The following is a 14287-nucleotide window of genomic DNA, read 5'->3' as shown; positions in this document are numbered from 1 at the left end:
CAGAAAGAAGCAAAGATGCTAATTGTCCTTATTACCTCCAAAGCAATATAACATTGTTGTCATTAACATAAAAATTGTTTTTTGTAAGTGTATGTGACTTCAGTGTAGGGAAACGTTTGTAAGCAGCAGCAGATCTGCAAGTGGAACATATATACCAACATACATGCCTCATCTAGCTGTCATGTATCTCTGATTAGATTAATTCCACTGACTAAATAAGATTATTCTCTGCACAAAGCACAGCTGTCCTTCAACATGTATCCTACACAGAACGCTCTTCAAATTCTGCAAATTAAAACCGTGCATTTCTACAACTGCAAGGACAACTTTCATAATACTGTCCCATACACAATACCTTCAACACCAGCTGTTCATCAAGAGAGATCAGAAAATTCCCAAATGCCAAAATCAGTAGTTTAATTGCATCTTCACCTTTTGAGAATGATATGAAATACTTCAGGTGTACACTTCGAAGGGAGTATTTTTGAGCAACAGAGAATAGCTCTGAAGCCCTTCTCCATAACGCTATTCAATAAAAAGGCCAACTGCAGCACAGATGTGAACATAAACCTGATCTCGGCAGTAGCAGCAGCCACTGGGGAATCTCCCGCGTGCAGCAGAATCTGTAACAGTTCTTTCTTTAAGACACAGCGCTAGCCAACTTTGGCTTTTCTGGAGGAAACAGTTCGAAACTCACTCTGGTGGCACCTGCAAACACACCCTGTGCCTAAAAGGAGCAATTTTACAAATCTCCAGTGGGAAACAGACCGTCAGGACTGCAACAGCTCGGTTTAAACCGTCGACTTACCTGCCACAGATGCAAGTGTAGGAAGTGTGGCGCATGCCACCTCGAGTGTAGCAGTAGTGCTGGAACAGGCTGCAAAGAAAGAAAGGTGGTAATTAATAATATATTCAAAACCACCACAGAATGGGGAGAAAAGTCAGCCTTGCTCGCGTGCAGCTGCGTTGGTGGAAACCCGAGGCTCTCTGCCCATCTCTGCCACGCTGAGCAACCCGGCCCAGCCCCGCGGAGCCCAGGCCAGGCCCACAGAGCCCAGCGAGCAGCCCTGCTGTGGGCAGCTGGGCTCCAGCGCCGCTCCAGAACCGCCAGCGGCAGACTGCTCCGCTTGACACCTCAACACAGAGAGGGACATCACTGCCGGCAGCGGGCCATTCAGCTGACCACAGCACACATGGGAGGGAACAGTTAAACGCTGAAGCTGGCCAAACCCTCCCGAGTGGGGCTGAGAAAACCCCTTCTTGCTGCATTTCAGCTGCACAATCGCACCCACGCTCCGTGCCGTCAGCCCTGCTGCCTTCAGTCTGCGGTGTGCAGCCTCAGCAGCGGTCAAGTCCAGCCAGCCCTTCATGGGGAAGGAGCCTGCCAGACAGGGCAAAGCTCCTCTTCAAAATAATTTCAGCTGAAGCTCTCTCATGTTTACCACCTCACCGACAGCCTCTGCTGAGAGCTGAGCTAAATATCCCTATGTATGTGCGAAGCCTGAATGGCGTCTGACCATGCCGCAGGCCCTCCTCTAGATACACCAGCAGAGCTCTCCCATTATGGCAAGCCTTTCTGCTAGCGTCACAGGCCATGCCGGAAGGGATGGTCTCGGGTTCTCTTGTCTGCAGCACAACAGGCACAGAGAAAACACAAGAATACTCAATTTCGGACTGTGGTACCGAAATGCCTCTATGATCTCCCCCCGCCCAAACATGGAAAAAAAACCTGACACAGACTCAATCCCAACAGCAAGAAGGCAATGTGATAACATTAGGCTGAGTCCTCCACAACCTATAAAGAACATTACAACACATCAGTGCCTGCTCTTGTGTGTGGGAGGGGAGGGAAGGGCAGCCCTGTGCCCTCCAACAGCTCTGTTCTTGCACTGCCACCCTGCTGAAGGAGATGTTTGGCCTCAAAGCACTAAAACATTTCCAACTTCACTGCCAAAGTCCCCTTCACACGAGGGCAGATGTGCCCAAAGCACAATTAATATAGGATTAGGTGCTTTAAGAGCTAAGCACATATCATGCATCCTTTTATTCTTTTTGAAATATGCTCTAATTACAATCCAATTCCCTTTAATACTGAATGAATTTCAAAAACTCGTTTGTTGTAATACTGCAATCACTTCATTAACACGGAGTGATAATGGTGCTGTTCAATGAATAGAGATGTTGTGATTCTGTCCTGCAGCAGCAGCAATCCACAGAACACAATTCAAATTCTTTGAAGGATATTGAACACATTACATGCTGTAAATCCAAACCAGGTTTTAAAATTACACAAAATGACAGTATTTAAAGAGAAACAAAAGAAAATACACAAATTAATCACACAAGGAAAGAAGAAAAGCCTACATTAGAGACTTAGTAGGGAGACCCAGTTTACTAGATCTCTTTTCTGATCAAAATGCTGTGGTTTTACCAGGTAGAAATACTAGTTTTGTACTGCCCCAGAAACCAGTAATGGGAAAGAGTAGGCCAAATGAGAGAGAAGCTAAGCAGAAACTCTGACATGGCGAGAGCAAAGCTATCACCAAACTGAGCTAATAAAATTTGTCAGCTGAGCTGCCATTTGCTCTGATGCAGACGTTTTTCCACCGAATGCATATTTCCTATGGAAACAAAGCTACAGACCTGCTCTCCCTTAGGGTGCTGGCAGGCAAGGTTTACTCCGTAAGACACCACGCCACACACAAACATTGTGCACAACAACATATTATACTGTTATATATGTATAGTTACATTTCAGGAAGCAACTTTTAGTGTATTTTATAGACCCTTCACCTTAAACGACTGAATAAACTATCTCCTCTAGACAGCAACTTTCAGTAACCTTCTAAGCGCTTTAAAAATGAAATAATGAAGGCTGTAAACATCTTCCCATCATCAGTGATGCAGGGATAGCAGGGTTTATTTTGCCATACAACTGATCACATATTCATGGTTACAATTTACATGAAACTGTGCAGCCGAGAAATAGTATTCACCTTTTGCAGTACTCCCCGATTAGCAGCAAAAAGTGGTAAATAAATTAAGACATGCTTTGTATAATCCAGCTGTTGCCTGAACTTTGCTTCTGTGTTCTAAAAAAGGAACCCGACTGTTTCATCAAACATGATGGGCCTTCTTTTAAGAGTAAGTAAGAAGTGATTGTTTATGTGACTGAGCTGAAGTCAGTACAACTTTGCCAGGTAATGAGCTTTCTGCTAGCAAAACTACTCACTTCACTTTTTTGAATTTGCTTTTTTGGGCTATGACTCATTAGAAACAAGTTCATGCATTTGGAAAAAAAATCCAACACTTCTATCAGAGACAGCCAACATCCTTGTACAACATGTCTTATCTAAGTGAAGGATTGCATATCCCTTTGATGGCAAACGCTGGCTTTTCAAAGCTGAAAAATGTATATATAGAATTAGAGAAGCTGCCAGTACTTTGTAGTTAAAATTCTGGTTCCGCTGAAGTTAATGCAGATTCTGCCACCAGACTGCTTCACACCAGGATTTCACTGTCTACACACTGCAAGAATCTTTATCCAAAAGTGAGACACAAAATTATAAAGTCTGAAATAGCTGGATGGAATGTAATTAAATCTGGCACTTCACACATACCGCAAATATCACATCTTGCACTCTGCCCAGTCTTTTTGATTGGAGGACATGTGTGTTTAGGCAGTTTCACATTGGTGCTGGATGCTTTGCTGTGAGCTTTTAACGCAATCAACAGACACAAAACAGTGAAGCACCTCTTTCTCTTCTTCTTTCATGGGTTTCAAAGCTGCCTGTGGTATTGCCCTGGAGGGTGTGTGTGCCACTCGCCATGCAGGTACTGCCATGGTGGTGCAGACAGACCAGCCACCGGTGTGTTCGCATGCCAGATGTCGCCTTTTAAATGCACGCAGCTTTGCTTGCACTGGCATGGGCTTTGCATTGCTTTTGAAACAACTTTTTTTTTTTTTAAAATGTAGAGGTACGTCCTGGGTTTGGTGCATTTTCTTTTTGCCAACAACATCTGCTTCTTTAACTGATTGACTATATGTGGAGATTGAAGGTAATTGTCAAAACCTCACTGTTTTTTCCATTAACTTACAAAAGAGCAAGTATTAGCCACCGTCAACTCAAGTAAATCTGACATGAGTGCACTTCCTCCCACCCTTGCAAATTTGCTGAGGCACAGGACAGTGTTATGCCCACCACGTTGCCGAGTCTGGACTACCTTACTGACTATACTGACTTCAAAGAGAAGAAAACTCTGCTTTCAGAAATATCGGGTTCTTCTGCATTAGAAATAACAGAAAAAGTATATACTTGCTATTTGTGATATCTTATGGAGTATTGTATACATCAAAACAAAGCTCCAGAATGCTTAAAAAGCCATTAAAGTAAAACCTGCTATGGATAGTGTTTCTGACAAATTACAAGCACCACTCTGACGATGCTGCTTGTGTCTTCCCCTCCTCTTTGGTCCAGTTTCTACTGCTATCTAACACATGCTGACAATTACAATCAGATCTGTGCTATGAATGTAAATTCAATCAAAGTAGTTTAATGCCAACAGTTTTCCTGACTTCAGCGGATTTATGGAATAAAGGCACTTAACACAGGAGGGATAGAAGCTATCTGTAATGACTTCCCTCACACTTTCTGCTTATTTTCAGATCTTCCTCATCACTAGAATACAACACATCCACACATGCTCAGCAGAGTGTGATTTTTGTTTCCCAAAACAAGAAACCTCTCATTTGAATTCTTGTCATCAGTTCTTCTTGAGTTATAAGAAATGTTCACAAGAAAACCACATTTTATACTTCTCAGCTATTCACTCTGGAAACCAAGACACTTCTAGATCAAAAAGGTTCAATTTCTAAATAAAAATCCAATTGAGTATTTCGGCCTGTGTCTTACTAAACAGGTAAAAACAGTAATTACAGAAAATGCAGTAAGTACGGAGAAAAGACAGACAGAGAGGGAACAAAATGTGGCAAGGATATCTGACAAAAAATCCCCATTCAAAACTTCAGCCAAGTTTCTCTAACACTGCCCAGTACATTCCCCAGTGGCCTCTTCTGCTGGTCCCTCTCCCCCAGTCCCCCAGCCCCAGTCACCAACGAGACATGCACATCACTCTGGGATGGAGGAACAATTACCCCCGCCAAGGTTGCTGACGAAGGAGACCAAAGCCACTGAGTAACCCTGCCCCTTATCTCCAGAGGCTGGAGGCATGGCAGGAACACCTTCAGGAACCAGATTTTTAGGCTGTGTACCAGAGAGATCTGCAACTTGCCTTGTGAAGCATACAATGTATGGAAGAGTCACAGACACTCCTGGGTCAATATCTCATTAAGGTGTTTATAATGAAAATATATTTATATAGAAATTTTTTCACACTGGATCACTCACTGGTTTGAGGACGTTTCAGATCCACAGTAATTTCCTCAGTGCACCTTCAAGAAAGTTGCCTCCTAATAAAACGACACCTTTACACACTTCAAAATATTCTTTGAACGTGGCCCTTGAGACTTGCCTTGAAACGCAAACAGGTTTTGAACTACAAACTGGAAACCACAGCAGCTTAAGGGAATACTCCACAGAACTTGGAGGATTTTCTGTGGGTTCCTCTTTTTATTATGAGTACAGTTGGAAGACACAGGTGAATATCTATTAGTTATCTGTGCACCGAATTACTTTTGAATTACAGCTAGAACATGCCCTTATGCTTTTGTACTGTGTAAATATCAAGCGTAGCGATGAGACAGCCTAAACCCCAAAGCTTTTTTAAAGAATTCACAAAAGGCCAAATTTTCCAAAGCTGATCTCTCTATTTATATCAGGACTGAAAGCCACTGTTCAGATCATTGAGACACATGAATATCTTCACACGAGAAACCTACAAAGCCCAAATAACACAAAACTGTTAAGTTACAGTAAATATAATTTATCCACGGTATCTGAAGCATTTATATTTTGCACCAAACCATGCTGGAAGAGCTGCGCACGCAGGGGAGAGGCGGCAGCGACAACCCATGAGTGGGTGCACGCGCAAGGCGAGCCGCGCTTCCTTTAACCCCACGCTAGACACCGTCGGGTTCTTAAGCACAGGGCATGCTCCTTTGCTAACCAAGTGACTCTGGGATTGCCGTTTATTTTCCATGGGCAACTAGATGCTTTAAGGCTTAGCTGATCTAATCTTACTTTCATCTATTTCACAACACAACACTGCAGTATTGCAAAACATATCTGAGGTTGTTTTAATACCAAAAAAATCAGTGCTTCATTGTGAAAGTGTAAAGAAGGAGAGGGGAGAAGAGTAGGCGAAATAATCCAGTTTACTACTAATGAACAAACAGTGGATTACAAACTCCACCAGAACAAGAAAATTAGCACTATGAGCAGATAAGCAAAGGTTTCTTCTACACCTGGGAGACAATATCATTAAAGATTTACTAAAGCAATGTTCTTATTTCAGTGGTCTACATGACTGGAAACTGTTTAGAACTTACTGCTCCATGAACAGGAACCAAACCCACTTCTGTGCACTGACTTCTTAAACCTAACTGCTTCTGCTGACGAAAATTTTAGAGATTCAGACGATTGCCTGGATTATTTTGCACACTAGTGGAGTAGAGCTGCTAAAGCTTACCATCATCCAGAAATACCAAAAAGTAGCTATACTTCGAAGCATCTCGATTTAAAATTGTCCTAATATGTATCACGCACAAGCAGAAATAATGTGCTGTTTTTTTAAAAATATTGATACTTCTGAATTCCAACATCTAGATTCGGTTCTCATTTATGGTGTGTTTTCTTTAATTAAGCTATTTTTATTAGTTGTTATTATTATTTGTAATTATTGTCATTTATTATGTGTCCCTGCCCACGGCAGGGGGGTTGGAACTAGATGGTCTTTAAGGTCCCTTCCAACCCAAACCACTCTATGATTCTATTTCTATACAGCAAACTCCAGATAATATCAGGTCCTTGGAAGAGAAAAAGGTCATTTGAGCTCCGCAGGGATGGAAGAACTACACCTTTAGCAAGCAGGTATGACACATAAAACTGGCAGCACATCAATGTAGCCACAGCGCAGAACATCTACTACGAAATAAGAAAGAGCTGCGTGGAAGCAGCATAGAAGCGAACGGTCTCACCTTTGTAATCAAAAATTCATGTTGGTATTTCTAATTGTGCTACTTCCCTTTTCTGAAATGGGTGACAAGCCAGAGCTCAGGGTATGAACAGAGGCTAAGATTACCCCAAAACGCAGATACATGTTAAGAATACAAAACAACACAGACCGACAGGAACGTCATTCCTTCGGGAAGCAAAGTCCACCAAGGCAAAGCCGCTCCACCAGCCATTAACGCTACCTGGAAACCAGAGGCACATTAAGCAGAAAGTTCATAAATAATACAAAACTCGGCACTGTCACATATGCCACATATGATTTGCAATGATTGAAGGTAATTGATAATCTCAGTTCAAGAACAGAGAGTTTAGGTGAGGAGTAATTAGCATTTTAATTGCATAATTGGGAAATATAAATTACCTCTCATATGTAAAGAATAACTGAAGAGATTATACGACATTAGCTGATGTTTCATCTTTTGGGCTAAACCACACGTGTTGGTGAATGTAGGGAATTTGGAACCGCGTTTTCCTCACACACACATACATACATTTCCTTTTTGTTTTTTAATTTCATAGCTGACCTTTTATTACCACAGTTAACTATTCCATATGAAGCAAGTTTTCTCCCCATCATTTTGGAAACCTAACATTTTTGAATTGTTTTTGGGACAAAGAACAAAGAAACATGACTCTGTGACACCACAGTAGTTTAAGAATGCCTGGGGAATTCTCTGCCGTTCTCCCTCCCATCCCTGTCGGTACGCTGCTCCGTGCCCCCGCCTGCCCACCAGCCTGGAGCTCCCCATCTGCGGTGCTCAGGTAGCTGGCATGGCAGCGGGACCTCCTCGGGCTCTGCGTCCTGCATAGCAACGTGGAAGCTGTAAAACCTCAAATCCAGGAATTATCTTCATCCATTTTCCATAGCAGTAGGATTTCAAAATGAGTTTTCAATCTGCACCAAATGCATAAATGGAAAACAGATCCCACTGCCACACTACAAAGCAACGGTCATTAAGAAGGGTCTCTGCTTTATTTCTTCACCATTTCTAAAGTCTGCTTGGAGTCACACCCATCTGTAACAAGGCAGAACTAAGTTCTGCACTGGTCTAACTGTCATACTTAATCTAATATTATGGAAAGAGATGGCATGAATTTTTCTTAGACTTATTGCTCCATTTCCAGCTCTAACAATTCTAGATCTCAACTGGCATATTTTAAATTAAATTTTCTGTAGTTTAAACCTATTTATCAACAGCTAATTAATGAGGTCTAAATCCTTTGATGACAGAATGATTAAGCTGCGTTTTAACTAATCCATCTTTAATTAAAATGCTGCCAGCAAACCATTTCTGGATGTGTAAAAAGGACACATTTATAGATGCTCACTCTTTAACTATGCATTATGTAAAGCCAATAATTAGAAGAACTCATGATTTCAATTATATTTTAATTACTGTTACTTATAAAACATGCTTTAATAGATGTAATGCAATACATTTTCTTTCTTTACAACCCACTAATCATTCCTATTGGGGTGACAACCAAATAAAAGGAAGTTTAATATGTGCACTAGTCCAGGAATCTTGTTCTAGCTTTGAGCCAATTCTCTCTCCATTTCTTCTTTGCAGCAGAAAGGTACTTAATTATCTCCAAACCTAAACCACAAATGAGTCCCTATAAATCCCTGTTACAACTCCAAAAGGAGATTAGCGGTAACTGACCATAATAAAGAGAAATACTTTATCCTTATTATTACACTTGCATGCCTTCCGAGGCTACTGAAAAACCTGCTAGTTAAGGAAAAAATATAAAGTGACACCTGTACCGATTTTCCTGCTTCTTTCCTTTACAATGTTAGGAACCAACACGAGCCAAGAGATGCTTTCATTATTGCAGGAGCCATCCATTTTCTTTTATTTCGGTTATCCCTTTCCTCTGGCTGGGAGGGGAGGGTGGTAGATGAACCGAATACGATGACTGCAGCCAGCTCCTCGTTATCTGCATTAATGGGAGGCTGAGACTTATCAATATGAAAATGACGGAAGTTTAACTGTTCTTTACCTTGGCTAAGTCAGTTTTTAATGTGAATACAGAACAAATTATTTCTTTCTGAAGCACAGAAAGTACAGATAGCTGGTCAGGAATACCCAATAACCTGCAGCAACCCAACCTTTAAAATTGCATGTTATTACAATAGGTAGTTGTTGCTGAGACAACCTAAAATTTGATAAACTACAGTTATCAAACATGTTTCTAAACTCTGCGTGTTCCAAGTAGTTGTGTAACACAGAAAATTCAGTCTTAGGGTTTCGCTGCTTTCACTGATCCGAATCTGGCATGAGGAAACTAATAAGCTTATGGCAGAAGCCTGCTTAATTTACCCATTAAATTGTACTTTACAAATTTTCAAAAAGGTGTATTATGTTACTTCTACTGACTCAGATACATTAAATTTAATTTTCATAAGCTGATTTCTACTGTTTGGATATTAATGAAATTGCTGACATTTCAGTTTATTTCAAGTTTTCTCTGAAAAATATTTAGCATTTAACCAACTCTGATACTAAGATGTTTTCACATCACAGGCACCTACAATGAAATCACTGAACATATGGATATCAAAATACCCAGACAAGACGACTTAGGCTGCTGCATAGTTTGACTGATATAAATCCCCTCCTCTCATCTACCCGTTTGTCTATTCCTGCTTATAGAGCAAACTCTTGGAGGCAGAGAATATATTTTACTACTTTATAAAGTACACTGCCCGTTTATATTCTGATTAAATAACAACAACTTACTATGAAGAGTATATGAACTCTATCTCCTCAAGCGAAAGCGTATCTGGAAAGGTTATTTTGAATATTTAAGTATTCATACTTAACAGATGTCAAGAATAAATGCTGATGTGGCAACGTGCTTCCTCTAGGTTTATTGAAAAGACTCCTTACTTTTTAAAAGATTACAGTAAATCTACCTTGGGGGGGGAGGGGGAACAACAACCCACACTCTTAAATTTATTGCATATGGCATCCAATTGCTGTTCCACTGTGCCAGGAGTCTGGAGTCCAGTAGTGCCAACACAGGTGACAAGCAGACATGAGATTGTAACTCCTCGTATCACCCAGCCTCCCAACCAGGTCACTGTTCTTACTGTCTCCTACGGTGCCTCCCAGTATGGGGCCAAGGACAAATATGTTTAAGGACTGCAGGTACAGTAATATTAAATAATAATAAATATTTTAGCTGTTAGAAGCACTAGGGAAGGACAGTAATAAGGCCGATACCAGAAATAACATTACAATAGAAGCTAATCAGATATATGTGGATGAAAGCAACAGCTTGTCTTACTTTCAGCTTCATTTCCTGATGTCTTTAAACGCTAACGAAAGTAACCGCTTGTGTTTTAAAACAGCACTCTGGCCACTAAGTGCCACGACTTCCTCCTCTGTCTACAGAGGCTCTCCACTGCAGCAAGGACAGGGAATGCCAGCCACCCGCCTGCTTCCACGCCGAGCGAGCCTCGCACAGCGGAGCGATGCGGGAGCGGAGAGGGGGCTGACACTCACTCAGGGGGGTACCTTTTGTGGGGAGCTCGTGCCAGACGATTTTGCTTCCCAGAAGGCAGAAGTCTGCAACCCTGCCTGGACCTCCCACATGCTTTCTGGAGTAACGCAGCGCATTGCTGCTTCCCCAGCAGAGGATATGCACATCAATACTGAAAACCCGGTCAAGTGTTTCAGAATCACCTAGCTAACTCCAGAACACTACCCAAACTTTTCTCAAAATTGCATTTTCCCTGCCCTCAGCAGGCTACTAAGATGGTGTGTTTGGCTGGGTCTGCTCCCAGATACTGTATTGTCAAAAGAAAAGAAAAGTTCTCCTGGCTTGTGCAGATAAACAACAGATCAGAGATGTCCTTCTCTAATCTTTCTGGCCATGTTTCAAGGGTCTTGGTCATATAAAATGAGTGAATAGCTGCCCAGAGGACTACACCATTTACCACAAATTACTTCTTTATGGAAGAATCAATTTTATAGTCTCCTGAATTTCAAACACTAGCCTCTTCAATTCAGTAGAATTACTCTTTTGAGAGCCAAGCCTGAGACAGATGACTCCAAGGATCTACTCTTGGGGCTATGAACTATCTGTTATAAAAATCTAGAGAGGGCTTATAAGTCTTTGAAAAAGACCCCGCGTAAAGAAAACATGTATCAACACTTTAACATTATACGGCTAAAAGTGTCAAGATTCATCTGTTGAGTCTCCAACGATCTTCTGTCCCAACAGACCAGAATGCCAAGTTCCAGTCAATCTAATACAACAGAACTAGAAAGTATCTTCAAGAGACAGAGCAGGCTACGCTCTGCTGCATGCTGTCCTGGAAACCCCAACATATGTGTTTTTCTCTTGCGGGGAGAATTTTGCAAAGCTGAACTCATGAAAATAAAGCTTTAAAAACGTATTAACTAATTCCAACTCCTAAGAACACAATACGTAGCTTTCAAAACAAATACCACTGCAAGACATGGAGAAAAACCAAAACGTGTTCAGCAGAGATGATTCCAACAGCTCTCAGGCTCTTGCAGTCTCAAGAAGAAATCTCTATGGCTAATCGTGGTTCCCTTAGCCCACGTCGCAGAGTACGAACCATCATTCAGCTGAAAGCGAAGGAAAGTACACCCTCAACAGAACTTTCAACAATTCAAGCTGTCACACAAGGCTTGACAAATCCACTTGCCTGCTCCCCAGCGACACACAGAAAATTGCCCAGCCCAGTGCTCATCGGTTTCTGCAGATCTACTGCTTTTACTAGAAAGAATTAAAACTGTAAGGACTAGAAAGATGACATTAACCAACTACAAATGAGCCTAACATATCTCTGCATGCCCAAAACTCTGAGGATGTTTTGTCTACTCCACTCCTGGCACTGCAGAGCCTTCGCTAGCAGCAAATAAACCAAAATTACAGTAGCTGGCCAACAGCAGACTTTTTGGACCTGTCAAAAAAATGAAAGAAAAAGTTTTGTCCTGATGCTGCATGTGTACTTAGGGCTCGCAACTGCTTGTGCCAAGACGTGAAACTGCATAGCAAAGCAACATCTGCTGAGAGGCACAGTACTGCTCTTGCACCAGAACAGCATCATCTGCTCTCTCCATATAGAGGATTTGTTACCCACCAACCATGGCTCCTTCGCCTTAACAGGAAGATGAAGGCACAGAAGAAACCAGGGTAAGATGCAGAGGCAGCACGTGCAGGACAAGAGCCCCCAGACTAACCCCACAAGGTCTGCGGTGCTTCCTGCTGACGCAGATGAACGAGCCATCACATCCCCAGAGACCGTGGAAAAAGACCTACATAGCCACGCTGCCTTAAAGCATGCCTGGCCTGGTTTTGGCTGGCACAGAGTTAATTTCCCTCCCAGCAGCTGCCATGTTTTGGATGTAGTACAAGAGGAATGTTGATAATGCTGATGTTTTCAGTCATTGCTAGGAAATCAAGGGCTTTTCCCAGTATCTCATGTTCAGCTAATGAGCGGGTGTGCAGGAGCTGTGAGGGAGCACAGACAGACAGACAGCCAAGCTGGGCAATGGAAACGTTGCGTACCATGGACGTCATGCTCAGTTTATGAATGGGGATTGGCCAGGGGACAGGAATCTGCTCTTCTTGTTTCCGTGACTTTGAATTCTCTTGTTTCCGTGAGTTCCAACTTCTCCGGGAGTTTGGGGTTTTTTTTGAGTTCTGAGAAATTTGCAAAATTTGCCACTTCGGGGTTCTGCGACCACTGCTTGAAGACTGGCTGCGAATTGGTCATCAGGTGGTGAGAAAAATGTATTGTATATACTTTCTTTTGCATATTCATTATTATCACCCTGGTTAGTAATAATAGAGATATTAGTATTATTAGTAGTATTTCCTTTGTTGTCTTACTAAACTGCCTGTATCTCAACCCATGAGTTTCCCACTTTGTCCATTTCTCCTCCCCATCACGCTGGGAGGAAGGAGAGGGATGAGCAAGCGGCTGTCTAGTGCGTAGTTGCTGGCTGCTGGGTTAAACCATGACAATGCCCCAGGGTTTAATGCCACACCCTATGAGCAGTAGGTTGATCTACAAAATTCTCAACACTTCTTTCTTGTCTTACCCTTCTCTGCAACAGGGATGTAAGCGGCTCCAACAGACAGTCCAAGATGCCTACAAGCTGTAGGACCTAGCTCTGCCAGGAATACAAAACGTGTTTTAAATACTTCTTGATTCAGTTGGCAATTCTCTTTTCACTACTACATTCTACTTTTCATTTCCCTCTGGAGGTGCCTACACACCAGCAAACTTATGAGATACAAACAGAAATAGGGACTTTATCTGCCATTCCTTACTGACAAAGCGAGTATCAGATGGAGGTCAGTGCTGAAACCCTACACGCAAGCTACAGGAGCAGCCACTCTTACCATCAGATTTGACAAACCTCCACAAGTACGAGGCAAAAAGATCTGGCTCATGCACTGAGTGCCATACAGAGGACCAAGACCAGGGCATGTTGTTGAAGACCATGGCACATCAGGGAGTGGTGAGAATACTCTGAATTCCGGGTAAAGTTTAGGAAACATTGACCATTGGTTTGCTCAGACATATGCATTTTTACACTCAACTATCCCAAGTCTTTACTTAGAAAAGTCTTTGCCAAAATAAGCTAGTCTTCCACTTAAAAGGTCCTGATTTTGTAAACAGGTAGAATTCACTAATTCACTTGTTTACGGTTTCTATCTTGCCCATGTACCTCAGTTTCTATTTGAGTTTGTCTGGCTTCACCATACAGCTACTAAAGACGGGGGTCTTTTTGTTTATGTGCCCAAGTAGCCCCCAATAGTACCTGTACACGCTTCAAAGGATTGCCTGTATTTACCAAAATGACTATTCTTGGATAATTCAGTGTGTAGGCACTCTTATTTCTCCAGGAAAAAGTGTTCCTTGCCATCACCTTCAAAATGGAGCTGACGTTAGAAGACATTAGCTGTGACTTTCTACACAGACATCAGACATAGAAGCACTATAGAGAGAGATTTAAAAAACATTACCTTGGACTAGATTCATTCCCCCTGAGGTAATTAAGTCTTTGTTCTGATGTACATATAAAAATCTCATTAGCTGTTTC

The 14287-nt window shown here is 42.0% G+C and overlaps 1 protein-coding gene across 2 annotated transcripts in view; it reads right to left on the bottom strand.

The window, feature by feature from the left end:
- PEPD (peptidase D) overlaps positions 1 to 14287 on the bottom strand; it is a 139545-nt gene that overhangs the window by 61656 nt on the left and 63602 nt on the right. For both annotated transcript variants that reach the window (XM_075434164.1, XM_075434165.1), the window contains one exon: positions 809 to 877. In XM_075434164.1, coding sequence (XP_075290279.1) covers positions 809 to 877 — 69 coding nt within the window. The remainder of the gene's footprint in view (positions 1 to 808; positions 878 to 14287) is intronic.

Source organism: Opisthocomus hoazin, chromosome 12 (assembly GCF_030867145.1).
Source record: "Opisthocomus hoazin isolate bOpiHoa1 chromosome 12, bOpiHoa1.hap1, whole genome shotgun sequence".
Taxonomy (NCBI): Eukaryota; Metazoa; Chordata; class Aves; order Opisthocomiformes; family Opisthocomidae; genus Opisthocomus; species Opisthocomus hoazin.
This window is presented reverse-complemented; position numbering and strand designations above follow the sequence as displayed.